The following is a 16508-nucleotide window of genomic DNA, read 5'->3' as shown; positions in this document are numbered from 1 at the left end:
AACATGTTGGGTCTGCTGTTGCCTCTCCAGAATATTCAAGGTCTCCCTAGGATGATAGCTAACAGCAACAATGTGTTTGGGTACACAGGGAATGTGCACTGAGTACTCAAAATTCATATAATCAATGAAAAGAAAAAATGTTCATAGGGTAACTCCTCTTTCTTCTAATCTCTTCAATTGACTAAACATTTATTTGGTATCTTCAGCCACTGAAGAGGAAGTTGGGAAAGTGGATGCTCTCTCTAATGTCCCAGAGTTTGGAATATTACACTTTCATTTGAAAAGCAGATAAATTTAATGAAAGAACACAAAGCCACTAATATTCCTTTAATAAAATCCCAGATAGATTTAGCATAGTAATGACACCTTACTATTGTTATTTTTGGAGATTAAATTGTCTCCTCCTATCACGTGAGCACTATTTTACTTATGTAGCTATACGCATACGTATTTTCTGCATCTTAGGAAAAAAGGCAGAAGTGGATTAAAATGTTAAGGGTGTTCTAGTCCTAAAAGCTTTATCAATATAAAATAGTTCCAGGTGAAGACTGGCACACTCATGTAAGAGAGAAATGTAGATCAAGAGCTCTGGATTTTATCAGCACCTAATTTCTGGTAGAAGTCATCACAGCAACTGAAAATACTAGGCCTCCCCATGAGAAGAGGCTTTATTTGTTCATGTTGGCTGCAGGCTCCAGACAACTGGAACTGATTAGTCCACTTCTATGCAGGGAGGCTAAAGTCCAAGGTGATAATTACTCTCTAATCTCCCTTTAGACAGTTTTCTTCTTGTGTTTCCTTATGTTACCGTTTCTTATTCTGCTCAAGGTCTACCACCTTTGAGCATTCTTCCAAGTAGTTTCCTAAGTCTCTTATTCTTCAGCAGACATTGTCACAGTGCTTTGTCAACAGCATTGGCTTTCACCTCAGGAAATGTATTAAACATGTGAACTACCCAGAACCACTCTACATCTATGGGATCAGAAAGTTGGGGTGTAGGCCCAGCATGCTGCTGTAGCAAACTTTTCAAATGATTCTAATAGTTGCTACAGAAATGGAAGAAGGTCATGCTGACATACAAACACTGTTAATTATAGTTGTACAAGGCTTTGTCTTTTTGCTTCCATCTTGATTTCTAGCCTTTAGAATCTGTTTTCATACAGAAAATGAGAACACCATTAAGACATCTACATGAAAATGTATTGCAGGCATGTAGATTTCAGACAATTCAATTCCCCTGTTCTTACTTTGTTCCTTTGAAATTTCTTTAAGATAGGTCCTGAAGGGACCTATCAATATCTGTGGAAAATTAAAAACAATAGAAAATATTAAATTACGGTTTTTATAACTGTTTAACCTACCCTATTTATTACATATCTACTGTTGATACATGGTGGGACTATGCTTAATAGTGTTACTACAAGTATTCTAAATGAAAGGAAGGCTAGAGCATAACCTTTAAAATAACGGACACCTGGTGGGGAAATCTATAGAGACAACTTTACCAAGCTCAAAAGAACTCATGATCATTAGACCTACAGCTGTGGAACCTGCATGAGACTGGACTAGACCCTCTGCATACGGAAGACAGTTTTGTAGCTTGGTGTGTTTGAGGGGGCCCTGGCAGTGTGATCAGGATCTATCCCTGGTGCATCCCATTACCTATGGTTGGACATTGGACACCTAACTCACCCTTGAATGTACCAAGCTTACTTGTCTCCCAATGGGAGAACTTACTCTGTTGGAGGTGGGGATGAGGGGCAGGGGGAAAAGGTGGGGGGAGTGGGAGGAGGGATGAGAGGGCGATCTGAGGTTGGTATGTAAAATGAATAAAAAATAAAAAATAATGGATCTCAAAAATGATGTTCCACGGTGAAGTTGATGCTGTGGAGATAATGTATTCATATGGAAAAAAGATACATATTATATTATTCTTTTCTATGTGATTCAGATGAAAATGAGACAATGAAACAGACTGCATTTAATTATATAGCTATATTGACAGAGTCTTGCTATGTATCCCAGACTGATATTAGTCTCATTATACATCCCCAAATAACCTTTTAATACTTCTGTTTCAGTCTTGAGTGCTAGGATTACAGGCGTGCTGCATCTTATCATCTTTAGTTTGCCAGAAAACAATGTACCTTCAACAAAATCTATAAAATATTCACATAAGTAAATTTTCATGTTTAATATTGATGCCAGAAACCTAAAAGTATTCTACAGAGTTCTTCAGTTCATGTACATGTTTCCATGAGTAAGTACTGGATATTAGATTTGGGAACTTAATTAGAAGTAGACTATAATAATTTAAAATCCTACCAGCTTAAATTTACCCTTTCTCCCTGGACATAATTTAAGTTTAATTCACAATAAACAGAATATGAAGCAACAAATGTTTAAGAGAAACCATTAATTAATAAAGGACAAAATAATAAACAATATATGGAAAATAAGGTATTAGCAACCCTATGTGATGTCATTGTAATGACCCTTTTTCTGTCCCACTAGCCAACTCCCAAATGTGATGGAGACTTATTATTAATTATGAAAGTCTGGTTTATAGCTTAGGCTTGTTCTTCACTAGCTCTTATGACTTAAATTAACCCATTTCTAGTAATGTACATTTTGCTCTGTGGCTTTTTACCTTTCTTTCATTCTGTACGTCCAATTCCCTCTATGTTTCATTGGTGTCTCCTCTGTGCCTCAATTATCTCCTTCTACTTCTTCTCTCTGCTTGGAAGTCCCATCTATACTTCCTGCCTAGCTATTGGCTGTTCAACTCTTTATTAAATCAGTCACAACAATATATCTCCACACAGTGTACAAATATCCTGTAACATGTCAACACTTATTTTTGAAAAAAAAAAAAATCTCCTAATTGATGCAAATTGAATCAAGATGATTACAACTAATTAAGTTTTTGTGGTAATTTCCAGACCTACAGATTTTGATAACTCCAGTGCTCACTTCTATAACTGTCTGAAAAGACTAGAGATTTAGTATCATACAGATCACTATATATAGCGTTACCTTGTTTACATATTAGTGTCTCTCAGCAACCTATTTCCGAACCATTATTATCATTTTTATGGTTTGTATAACCATAAAGGGCTCTCCTGACTTAAGGAAAAGTCTTCTATGTGAGAAGAGAAGCATATAAATGCAAACATTATTACTTTTTAGGTCATAGATGGAGTATAAAAATATACTTATAAAAGAATTCTAGGGAGAGAAAGAGGGATATCCCCAGGCTGCTTGGATGGTATCCAGTCTTCAGCCACTTTTCTCAGGCCCTGCTTAGGCTGCCTCTCTTTTTGTCTCCCTCCTCAGACTGCGTTTGCTGAGATAAGGATTGTTCCCTGCAGCAAGAGCTTAGGCAGAGATGTTTTAAGCCTTTGGACACACTAAAGCTGACGGAATAATAATGCCTGTTGCAAATACTGCAGCCTAGCACTGTAGCTCATTTCACACCCCAAAAGGTTTAAGGAATGAATAGAGCCAGGTGGGATTAAGTTAAAAAGGCTTTTGGAGAATGAAGGTCTTTCTTTTCGGATTGGAGGGAAAGAAGGGGATAGAGATGGCAGGACAGAGTTCAGGACTTTTATAGACAGGGAGATGGTGGCTGGAAGAGAATCCAATACTCTCTGGAAGTCTCAGCAGTGGGCAGTTGTGTAACACTCTGTCTGAACTGCATGTATTTCAACTGCAAATCTCATTCATTTACTACATTAATAGCAACACACCTACCATTCACCTAGAGAAACTTGTAGCAAGCAGGTAAACTTGATGAATTTCAGATTTTTCTGACCTCAGTTTTTTAAAGTTTGTGACATTTGCAAAGAAAGTAAAGAAGTGTTGGTAGAAGAGTTATCTTGACCCAATCTGTCCCTCCTCTGTGCATGGTGCCATAGTCACAGTAAAAGAGAAATCAATGAGGCAAGTTCTCTGTGGACAGTATATTGAGTATTGTGGTATTGTGTACAGCATGCTCTCCTTAAACTTAACTTTCTCAGGTGTTACTGGTTTTATTTATTTAATTAATCTATTTACTTATTTATGTATTGTATGTACTGATACTTGTGAGGTTGTGTGTGTATGTGTGTGTGTTTGTCTTCTGAGCCAGATGACTATTGTACACCCAAGCATAGATCCTGTTATAACCTCATGGCATCCCTTGCCTATGTGCCTTGACCAGCCCTATAAGGTAATTAATTGTCCAGAGCTGAGTTTGGGGAAGCTGTCAAAGTACTGCAGTTCATTTACTCCTCAATTATTTTTAATTAAGAAATTTTTTATTTTAAAGCAGGGGGAAATGAGTATAATTTGTATGTCAGGTAAATGATAAGTTTAGTAGTGTATCATTTACAGGAATCATTTTGGTAGTCATTTTCACACAGTAGAAACTGTTTTTCCAACAGCTTGTTTACAGCTTCTTCCATTCAGCCACACCTAAGTAGTATGATGCTGTGGCTGGAGAATAGTCTCAGCAGCCAATAGTGCTTGCCACCAAATGTGAGAACTTGAGTTCCATTCATCCCTAGGCACTACATGGTAGAACAGACTTTCCCCTCCCCGCTTCCTCATGTGTATGCATACACCTACCTATCCCTAAATAAATAAATGTAATGAGAATATAAAATATAAATATATGGCTGGAAGGTTTAAGTAAAAGGAAATAAAAATAGAAAATATTTGTTTCTGTAAAATAAAGTAAACAGACTCATTAAGGTTAAACATAGTAGTTATTTTTTTTTCTGATCTTTCTCATATCCTGGTGTTTTTTTTTTTTTTTTTTTTTTTTTTTGTGTGTGTGTGCATGGCATGTATGCACTTCTGTGTGTATGCACGTCTGTGTGTGTTCACAGTTGTAATAAGTTAAGGCTTTTCCTACATACTTGAAGATTTTTAGGACACTGACAGAAATTACATATGGGAAACAGAACACTATCAACTTATTAAATCAATATAAAACGCCAATTTTAATTTCAGGTTTCAGTACCTCATGTCAAATTGTGGAATAAATTAAATGTGTGTTTATGTGAGATCCTTCATTTTATTTTTGAGATCATAACATAATGAGATCATTTCTCCCTTCCCATTCTTCCAATTAATTTTGGTAACATTATTTTAAAAGCAAAATTCACCCTCTACCTCAGTATTTGCCAATGCCTTGCAGTAGAAGAACATTGATGCAAGTCTGTTTCCTGTCCAGATTTGAGACTGGGAAGATACCATTAATCAGTCTGGTATGTAAAGTAGAGATATACTGCATGGGACTCTTTTTTTCTTTTTTTTTTTTTTTTTGGTTTTTTGAGACAGGATTTCTCTGTGTAGCTTTGCACCTTTCCTGGAACTCACTTTGGAGAAAAGGCTGGCCTCAAACTCACAGAGATCCGCCTGGCTCTGCCTCCCAAGTACTGGGATTAAAGGCATGCACCACCACGGCCCAGCTGCAAGGGACTCTTAGGGTTAACAACTCCTCCTAGAATTCCTACTCAGGAAACAAATCATTAGCTCAATTTCTCACTAATATTTTTTAAATATTAATAATTAATTTTACTGATGTTTCAAGGCAAATCCCATGGGCATGGATTGGCTGTAACAATGTGGATATCTTTCTTAGAAAACATGATCGAAAACTCACTGCTATTTTAACGTTACTCTCGCCTCAATGTAAAAGTTTTTCTTTCTTACTTTGATCAAAGACATAAAAAATATTATTCAAAGTACTTTTTACTTATGCATGCTATAAATGGAAAAGAATTAAAGTGTTTAATATGAAGGAGTAAAAACTGAGGAAATCTGCCTCATGTGATTTTTCTCAAATCTGTGGGGAATTACAGTTCATACCCAATCTGCATAAATAACCTTGAGAGACTACAGTGCCTACTTAATAAATTGGATCCTAAATTATTTCCCACTGTACCAAACACATCATTTAAACTCACCAAATATTATTTCCATTTCCTTATGCTGGTCTAGACTACTCTCATTAATGCTGTAATGTTCTTTCAGTGATTAAAGCACTATGGAGACTAATAAGAATACATAGGGACAAAGATTAACATCTTTGCACAAATTAACTAAATAATTTCAGAAGAAAGCAACTACCTGGCCTTTCTAAACACTATGGCATCTTAGACAATTGATTGCATCACTTATATTTTTATATTGTCTCTTGGGCTCCATGTCTTGCAGCAAGAACTATGATCCATAGGAAATGAGGTCAATGAACTAGACAGTAAAATCTGGCTGGGGATGAGATCACATGTAAATAAATAGGACTCAGTGTTGAAGAAATGATTTATAGTCACTTAACTCGGGCCAGTCTCTGGAAAGACTTTGCTGATATAACCTCACTGAGTTCAAGTCTCAGGCAGCACCTTTCATTTATATTATACAGGAATTTTCTATTTATATGTGTATACATAAACATATACATAAACATGTAAACCCAAGTCATAAATTATTCATTCATGAGCCTTGTACAGCATCATCAGTAATGCTTCTATTTTTTAATGAAGAATAATCAAAATATACTTTCAAAGTTTAAATACACTAGAGATATGTGCATTAATTCTAGTTCATTCTATTTTGCATTTGTAAAATTCACTTCATCTAAGATATTTAATTAAAATTAATTTAAATTATTTCTTTTACTTTTTTCATCTTTGAGATTGTAATATAATTATAACATTTGTCCCCTCTTTTTCATTCATTCCGCCCTTCCAAATACACCTCCTTGCTCTCTTTAAAGTTCACGGCCTCTTTGTTTTTTGTTATTACATACACACACATATATATGTATATATATGTATATCCATGTGTATATGTATATATCAAAGTAAGATGTTGGTCATTTGGATTTTCATAAACAAATCAAGTACATCCATCTTCTAGGAGGTAATTTAATTAGGATTTACATAATGCAATAGAGAGATCCCTTTTATTTATAAGCCTGGGGTAGTACTCAGGAGACTGGTGACAATGAACAGCACATGGGTGTGCAACTCAGCCATCCTGGACCTTCCGAAACCCTGGCTTAGAAACAAGGAAACTCACCAGTCTCTTCAGCTGCATTATTGCAAACCAGGTCTTTTAAAGAGATCCTCAACTTCCAGAAAATTTTAACAGGAAGGCAAGGGCTTTCTAGGTCTACCCTCCCCGAAGTTGCTATTGAACTAAATCATTGTTGAGTATGACCCCGGGGATGATGTCATTATCCAGCGTTTTACTGGAAGTTAGAAAAATGAACAAATTCTCAACTTTTACTTTTTGTGGACTCTTCCAAAAAAAACATCGCACCGGACATTCTCCTCCTACAACTCATATTATTATTTCACAGTTCCTTTTTGTTAAATGCTACCAAAATTGAAGTGATTTTTGTTTGATTAAAATCTATATTGTATTATAAAAAGGATGGGGCCTACATATATATGAACATCTAAAGTACATGGAATTTTTAATTGATACTCATAAATTAAATTGATCATTTGCATATTGTGTGATAAAATTCCCCTCTTGCCTTTTCTTTTGATGGGAATCACCTTTTAGATGAAACAACGTGCATGGAACTATGGTTTCCCATTATGAATTCCAGGAGACAAGGGAAACTAGAAACGTTCAGTCCAATTATTGTAAGTTCTGATGTGTTTCGAACATTCCACATGAGACTTCACATTATTATACACTGGAAATATCTGTATGTAGTGGCTGGGTTCTATCATGGCATTAATGTACAACAGGAGTCTCTCAGCCAACCAGCAGTTATAAAATTTTATGGAGTAAGCTTGAAATTTTGCTACTGGCTACTGCATGTGAGGGCATTTTCAGTGAGACCATTTTCCAGTTCTACATAGAAAATGTGTGCTACCCAGACAAATTTCTGTTGTTGGTTTGAGACCTCATCTCACTATGTAGCCATGGATGTCCTGGAACTTTTTATATAGACTAGACTGGCATTAAACAGCAATTCTCTTGCCTCTTTTTTCCCATGGTGATAATGTATGCGTGGGCCATCTCACCAGTCTGGGAATTCTGTTGTGTGACCCACTAGTCAGTCAGAACAAAGCATCCCTTGTTGAAAAGACAATTTATTTTATTTGTTTTCATGAATTAACAGAAGTTAAAATGTCTGCCAAGAGTTAATATATAGATTTTGGTGTGCATACATTTGTTTTTTCTCTTAACTGCATATCCTTACTTTGAATTTTTTTTTCAAATCACTTAGGTTTAACGACTGCTATTATTAACATATAAAAATCACTTTTATTCCATTTAAATATGTTTACATCTGGAAATCAGGTTACCTAGCCACCCATCTGATGTATTGTTAATTAACATCTCTGCCTATGCAAATTTTCACAAGTGGACATTTATAACCAAATCACAGAAATACCCGTGTCTAGGTAATTGCCAAGCACGTATCTTTGTTTGTTCATTTGTTTGTGGTTTTGGTTTGTTTATTTGTTTCGATTTTGTTTCTGAGATAGGATTCCATGTGGCCCAAGCTAGCCTTAATGTACTATGTACCCAAGGATGACCTTGAATTCTTAATCCTTTTGCTTCAACTTTCCATGTGTTGGTGTTACAGGCAGGTGTCACCATGCCTGACTGTGTGTTTTAGAATATATATATTAGAAAATCACTTGGCAGTTCATGGTGAAAAAATGATTATGGTTAGACAACTTTTCTGTACTTTTTTATATTTTAGAAACAATTGTAGTCATGTGAGTTCATTCAGTTCTTCTGCTGATATTTATCTTTTAACAAATTTTTTGAGATTCAGAAAAATAGTGAATAAAATTAAGGTATGTTATAGTAGGACTCAAAAATCTCAAAAAGCTCCATGAGTCAGATCCCCAATAAAGATTCTGCTTGGAGAAGGCAGGACCCATTACTAACTGGTACCTGTTGGGAGTGGAAATGTCAGTTCCCTTTAAGAGTGAGTCTTCTCATAGGTCTAGTGTGTTCCAGTATATGGCTTCACAGCCAAAGATTTATCTGTACTGAATGGAACTGATAAGTTTACAAAAACAGAAGGAATAGACATACAACATTGGGTGGATTTGGAAAGAAGTCTGGATGGTGGAGGAGATAGGAGATGGTGACTGATATCATCAAAATACAATGTATGAATTGTTTAGAGAATTATTATTTTTTTACAAATATATTAGCACAATTCACATTTGAGGATGGGGTCAATCATCATTTTTTGTCTTTTCTTTTTTGGTAACAAAAATTTTCTAAATTTATACTATAAATTTCAGATAAATTTAACTTAATATCAGTAAAATTGGCAGTTTTTTTTTAAAATAGAGCTAAGTAGTGAGTCAGAGAAATGAGTTGGTGTGTAAGGGCTCCTGGTATTCCCTCTTAATTAATTGTGTTGGATTCCTAGGGCCCACATGATTGAATAAGAGAACCAACTCAAAAAGTCATCCTCAGAAGCCTTTTCTGCATCTACTGAGATGATTGCATGATTTTTGTCCTTAAGTCCATTTACGTGGTTTATTATATTCATTTAATCATGGATGTTTAAACATGCCTACATCTCTGGGATAAATCCAACTTGGTTATAGTGGATAATCTTTTTAATGCATGTCCATATTTGATTTACAAGTATTTTCATGAGCATTTTTGAATCTAGGCCAATTATAGTAATGAATAAAATATAATTCCTACCCAAACTATGCTATCTCCTATCTTTACATGAGTGCCTGGCATGGACATATTCATACTCTCTCTCTCTCTCTCTCTCTATCTCACACACACACACACACACACACACACACACACAACGAGAGAGAGAGAGAGAGAGAGAGAGAGAGAGAGAGAGAGAGAGAAAGAGAGAGAGAGAGAGACTATACACATATTATTAATAATAAAATATAAAGGAACATAGTACACTCACTTACCCTAGTCCCAGGAGGTGACAAACTTCATCTGAAACTTCTGTGGTCCATTGTTCAGCACAAGCTACATGCCAGACGCTGTGGATTTGGAACTGTACCAAACCATTGTTGCTCATTGTGCCATTGAGGAAACGCACTACCAATGCAAAGCATAGGATGTGGTTACATGAAACCAGGGAGTGGGGGCCATGTGGGGGTACTGGTTAAAGGGAAAGATTTCATCTCGACAGGAGGAAGAAAGTTGTTTGAGACCAAGCATACAGTAAAGATATGTTAACTATGTACTTCTAAGTTGCTAAAAAAATGAATTTCAAGCTGTATAATTACAAAATATTAAGCATTTGAGGTGCTGTGTTGATTGGTTATGTTACTTATTCCACATTGTACACGTCAAGCCTAATGTCACTTTGGGTGCCATAAATAGTTTTAACTTCAAATTTGTCAACAGCAGTCTTGAAATACCCCTAAGTACACAGAGATGCATTAAGGATTTTAGATTATACATAGGGTCATCTTCATTACTTTCATAGAGGAATGATGGTCTTAACTAAAATGTGCTCATTCTTAACAGTTAGATCTTAGTAATTGATTGTAGTTTTTTTCTAAAGAGTATGTTGGAAGATATAATTTGAGAAATATAAACTTAGCTGACATAATTTTGTCCTTTTCTCTGACTATAAAATAAAAAAAGCAAAGGCATTCAAGTTTATTTCCTAGCAAATGAACAAAATAAATTTTTGTATTTTGTATTTTAAGTCATTAGACAAAAAATGCTTGTAAACTTAGTCACTAAAAGAAGGAGAAAGTTCAGTTTTTTTTCACTCATGCTGCCCATTCCAGTAGCATTGCGTTTTTATTCACTGTATTTGCTGTTTGGTTCTCCCCGTTTTCTCACTATCTTACCAATATTCTGCAAAGAGTGTTATGGTCATTATACCCAGGAAGAGACTGAACCTAACCTAGTTATCAATTAAAATAATGCTCTGTGATGGGAGTCTGACACACAAACATCATGTTGTTATTGGTTTTACTTTATTCTTGCATTGAAAGAGTTTTGTATTGAATCAAATAGACTGAGACTCTTAAAAATAACCATAACTTTATGAGTTATGTGATCTTCGACAGACACATAATTTCTCCAACACCCAGTTTCTTCAGGGCTGTCTCTAGTAAGTTCCTAATGTGGAACTCTTTTACCACACTTATTTATAGTCTAGTGCACAGAATATGCATAATCATTTTCTTTGTGTTTAGAAATTAAAGCAATGTATAATAAAATAACACATTGCTCATATCATCCTTGCAGCCTGACATTGGGACTTGACCGGAAACCAATCAAAGCAGATGAAACAAAAGACACTTATGAACTAGAATTCCTATAAGTACCCAATTCAGAGGATTTAGTTAAAATATCCTGAATCCATGTGCTTCTCCTGTAGAGCAGCGAATGTGGTGGGTACTAAGGTGCCTGTTTTGGGTTACTTTCTGTCTTTGATATTTGTTTCTTCTCATTGAGTCTTGTCCTAGATTTACAGTTGTTACATGTATCCAAGTTTAATAAAGCAGCATGCATAAACTAGAGGCCTATATGTTAGTTTTACTGCAAACCAAAATGGTCTAGCGTGCTTATATCAGGAAGGAGGCTCACATTCCACAAAACTTGAGATAAATCCTTTCATGTTTGGAAAATCCAAAAACAAATCTAAAGTAACACAAGTATCTTCGTGAAAATAAGACATACCACAGTGTTCTTCATCAGAGCCATCAGTACAGTGCATGTGTCCATCACAGAGATTCTCCACTGGAATGCACTTTCCATCTTTACACTGAAATTCGTCATCCTGGCAGGGCTCTGTTTATTGTATAAGGTGAAGAAATCATAGATTGAAGGTTTCTGCATACCCATTCCATTCATGCATCTTTGGACATCAGACCTTTGCATTAAAAGCACATGGTGGAAGAAGCTTCAATGTTGAAACACCACAAATTTCCTTACCCAGATTACTTCAGAAACAGCACTAAAGGTATACATGTGGCTTAAAAGGAGTAGAGACAAAAAAAACCTTGGTCATCTGTTTCACAAAAGTGCTTTGGGGACAGTTCCAAGAGGTAGCTGGGATTGATCAACTAATGAATTGACCCTAGAGATTTCCAACATGGCTGGGAAATCCTTTCCTCAAAGAGATTTATTGTCATGTCTAAGAAGGAAGAACTTTATGCTTGGATGACAAGAGAAGCTATCTGTTCAGGATACATGTAATGTAGATCCTCTAAGAATGGACTGCTGTATGTGGAAACATTTAACACCCCATGCTCTACAGTACACTGACATTCCTGAAGGAGAAACAAAAGCCCTTGATAAAAAAAAAAAAAGAAGAAACAGTGAGACTTCTACTTTGAAAACAAATGGTAAATATAAATCAGAGTCATGGTTGTATCTTTATGTTAAACTTAGATTGATTTCACTAAGTCACAGCTTAAATTAAAAGGATATCAGAAACAAAATAACTACTCCTCATGAAATTTTGTTTTTAAAAGTCATTCAGAAGTTATTTGTCAAATATGTGTGTATGTATGCACACACAGATATGGTACAGCGTCATTAATTAGAAACACACATAAAACAAACATAGGTATTGACCTTTTGACAAAGGTAATAAAAAGTATAGATAATAAGTTAATCCTGTATTTCCTCTAGAAACAATTTCTCTATATTTGCTGGTTTAACAATATTTGAGGGGGGTGGAGTTCTATTTTTTATTAACTGTTTTCATACATGTATTTGACAATTTCATACATGTGCAAAGCTCCAACATCTCTATTCTTGTTTCTGTCTTTATTCTCTCTTCTTACATATTTTTTTCTCATAGTTATGGTTGGTTACTTCCATAGTGTTTTCACCATTAATGTAACAGTTTGAATGTCTTGCCAAATCAGTCATTATTGTAGCTTTCAGGATGCATTTTTAATGACCAAAGGTTGCAGTCCTTGAAAGGAATAATTTTAACCAGGAATCTATCTTGTAGACTCAAATCTGAGAACAGTGTTAAGTATTGCTACATTTTTAAGAAGGGATTTTTAAATTAGTTTAAGGAGGGATTTTAAATTAGTTTCAAAGATTTCATACAATATGTTTGATTGTATTCACGAACTTTTCTGTCTTTGATATACTCCCTGCCCTTCCCACCGAACTTGATGTCCTTTCTTTTTTGTGTCCTTTCAAGACCAATTTGTACACATAAATTTATCTTTTTGAGACTCAGTTTTCTTGTTTGTTGAGAGGGAATTAGTTCCATTTATTATGAGAATAAATAAATAATATGCTTGGCTTACCAATATGTGTATACTAACTGTTTAATAGATGGTATTAACAGTGAAAATAGGAACATTGTTAAAAATACTATTTAGAAACCTGCTGGCAGAATCTGTAGACCTGGGAAAGAGGCTGCCACTGACTTAAGATCTATCCTTCTTCATACCTTAGTCAGAGAAGCTTATGCTTTAGTAGGAAGTGGCTATTGCAGCCTCATAACTGGTCAAAGTGTTAAGAATGTGACTGGAAGTCTTCATCCTTAAATATCACTAAAGCCTCAAGGAACATCACAGACGGGGGTGTAAAGAATGAGAGAAATAAGGGTGCAAAAAAGTCCCACGAAAGGCTATCTTCTTGAATAACATGGCTGCAGCACGCACAAGCTCATAGTGTCTGTGATCAATTGCACACAATCTACACAGGAACAAGCATGCCAACACTCCAGCATAGATGGCAGAGTTATTCATGAGCCATTATCCTTGGATGGAAGAGTCATTCATGAGCCACTATTCTTACCTAGGGTTCTATTGGAGGCTGATGGTTGTTAAAGGAAGGGGAGCCATTTTTCTTTGGGAATGTGGTTCCCAAAAGATTACCCATGATCCAGTGGTTGGCCCCGACTCATGTGCATATGACTAGTCTTAATCAGATTGAGAAGGACTGAAACTGGATGAATATCTGTAATTGCTGCAAAGGCTGAGGACCTGAGTTTGAGCCCAGGAACTCACTTGGTGGGAGAAGAGAATTGACTCCTTGTAATGATTCTCTGCCTTTGGCATTGGTGCCATGTTATAAATGTCCACACACATACACGTGCATAACTAACAAAGCAAATATAAAACAATAAAAAAAAAAGCAGGAGGCTGGAATGGTGAAGGGGGAGCTGGAGCACCAAAGGGTGGATATAATAAAAATACATTATATACATATATAAGTCTCACAATTAAATCATATAAAAATACAAACTTTAAAGATATCTTTCTTCCTTTCTCTCTCCTTCTTTCATTTTTTTATGCATGGGTGTGTTCTAACATTGATCTCTGAAACATCTATTAACTTAATATTCTTGTTCTCTGTTCTGCTTCTACCATTTTCCAAATAACAAGATGAACAGGGAAATATGTCTAATCATTTTCACTTGGTAGCATAAAACAGTAATTGAAACTATTTATCTATTTTAGGCTTTGAAACATTCTATATTTTAACCAAAATCTAATTTACCTTAATATAGATATTTTTAGGAAGTCATGGCTGGCTGTTTCTGCAAATTTTTGTATCAGGAGAAAAGTAGGTTATATATTCAAAACATAATATTATTAGGGAGGTTCTAGTAAATGTAATTATCAATTTATTTCACAAACACATATTTTTAAACAGATTACTGAGATGACAAATGGCCCCAAATGATTAAATTTTCTACAACGAAGCATGAGTATCTTACTGGAAAGATTTCTCTGTCTTCTAGATGTTATTTCTTTATTTTTCCTTCAGAATACAGGAAAATTTCAAAATAGATGCACCCACATAAGTATATACCCTATAACAATATATATGTTAGCATATATTAATTTTTATAAGGTAACAGTGCTAATTTCAGACCCATAATCAAATATTTTAATATATTCCATAATGTCAGTCATTACTGGTTACTGTTAAATTATGTATTATATTTTCCATAGCTATTATAATCATTATGTCAAATGAAGTTACAATGACTGTAATTATTTATGGAGACATTTATTGATAAATGTTGCTTTTATTATTGTGATCAAGTTATATTCAGCTGGAAAGTCACGTGTTAGTTAGTTAAAATAAGTATAAATATCAGTATAAATTTTTGAGTAAAAATATATGCCCTGTCCCTGTCTGAAACTTATAAATTATAAACTTAAAATTTACTGTCTTTCTGTAATCAAAACTGTTAGGATTATACCTGTAAGCCCAGAAAAGATAGCTAGTTCAGAAGGTAAAATAAATTGAATTAAGAAATACCAGAATGGAGAAAAATGGTATATTGTTGATTAAGTGAATAGAAATTATAAAATTTGAGAAGAGGTATGAACAAGCTATTTCAAAACTTTCCATAAATGTATAATCTTGATTTTGATTTTTTTGGAACATAATATTTCAGGTCATTAGGAATTCTTTAATACAATAATTTACTCGTTCTGTAGTCTGAAATCTTATTTCTGATCATTTTATGCCCATAGTGAGAGAGGGACAAAGTAAGATTACTCAGAATTGAATTTCCCCATCTTCTTTTTATGAAGTCTCTATAGCCCTGCTTCATTTAGTTAACCATATGCTTGTTTTTTTTAAAGAAACTAAATTGGTTTCTAAGGCACACATCACAGAAGCTGAGGAGGACTCTAAGGTCCTGAATGTAACAAGCTGCCACTTGTGAGCTGGCTGGGTGCTCTACTGAATTCCACATGAAGACTCTGAGAATCAGAAATAAGCAACGAGAACACATTTATAAGAGACTTAACATAATAAATATCTACTGTGGATACTCAAGTTCAATATGAGTGGAAATGATTAAAGAAGGATAAAATAAAATATGCCTCATAATTATATTTCCACTGAAAACTTTAAAGTATTCCTAAAATATCAAAGAAGACAAGTGAAATTTTTAAATACTGGAAACAATTTTCAGCATAATTTTTGCACAATGTTTCTGAAATGATTGCCAAAGCAAAACACCAATATAAAAAGGCATGTGTACCTAATCTCATATTCACTACTGGCTTGATTATCTTCTATTGCCAAATCCCAGTTTCTGTAATGGCTTTTCGAGGCTTTTGCTATTTAAAAAAGTCTTGATGGAAAAGACTCTGCTGAGGACAACTGGATCGCTGATCTTTCCTCCCCAGAAGATTGTCTTCCAGGTCTAGGAATGGCAGCTCACAAGTGAGTACATTGATCATGCAGTGATGTTCTGGAGGAGCTTCCTCTGGATCCCTCAAAGAGACCACTCACTTCAAAACAAGATGCTCATGACCAAAAATCTATGTCTAGGTCAAACCAAATGCATAGAACCCCTTCACATAGCACTGTATGTCTTTTTGGATTGACTGAATTAAATTATACCATTTGGCTTACTTCTTCAAATGGAAATTTGTGGTGATGCTATTTGTGGTATTTTTCAAAATACTTGATACTCTATTTTTCAAGAGTAAAACTGTATAAAAATCAATAACCAATAATTTTGATGAAGAGATATGTTTGTTCTCACCTTTCACAATCTATACTATTTCAGTTTCTTTCATGTCTTA

The 16508-nt window shown here is 34.8% G+C and overlaps 1 protein-coding gene across 1 annotated transcript in view; it reads right to left on the bottom strand.

Moving 5' to 3' along the window:
- Window positions 1-16508, bottom strand: part of Tmprss15 (transmembrane serine protease 15) — a 108522-nt gene that overhangs the window by 20281 nt on the left and 71733 nt on the right. The window contains exons 19-20 of the mRNA XM_028882121.2: window positions 11662-11772; window positions 9924-10056 (exon numbers count right to left, since the gene is read on the bottom strand). Of these exons, the coding sequence (XP_028737954.1) occupies window positions 9924-10056; window positions 11662-11772 (244 nt within the window). The remainder of the gene's footprint in view (window positions 1-9923; window positions 10057-11661; window positions 11773-16508) is intronic.

The sequence above is a fragment of the Peromyscus leucopus genome, chromosome 12 (genome assembly GCF_004664715.2).
Source record: "Peromyscus leucopus breed LL Stock chromosome 12, UCI_PerLeu_2.1, whole genome shotgun sequence".
In the NCBI taxonomy this organism is placed as follows: Eukaryota; Metazoa; Chordata; class Mammalia; order Rodentia; family Cricetidae; genus Peromyscus; species Peromyscus leucopus.
This window is presented reverse-complemented; position numbering and strand designations above follow the sequence as displayed.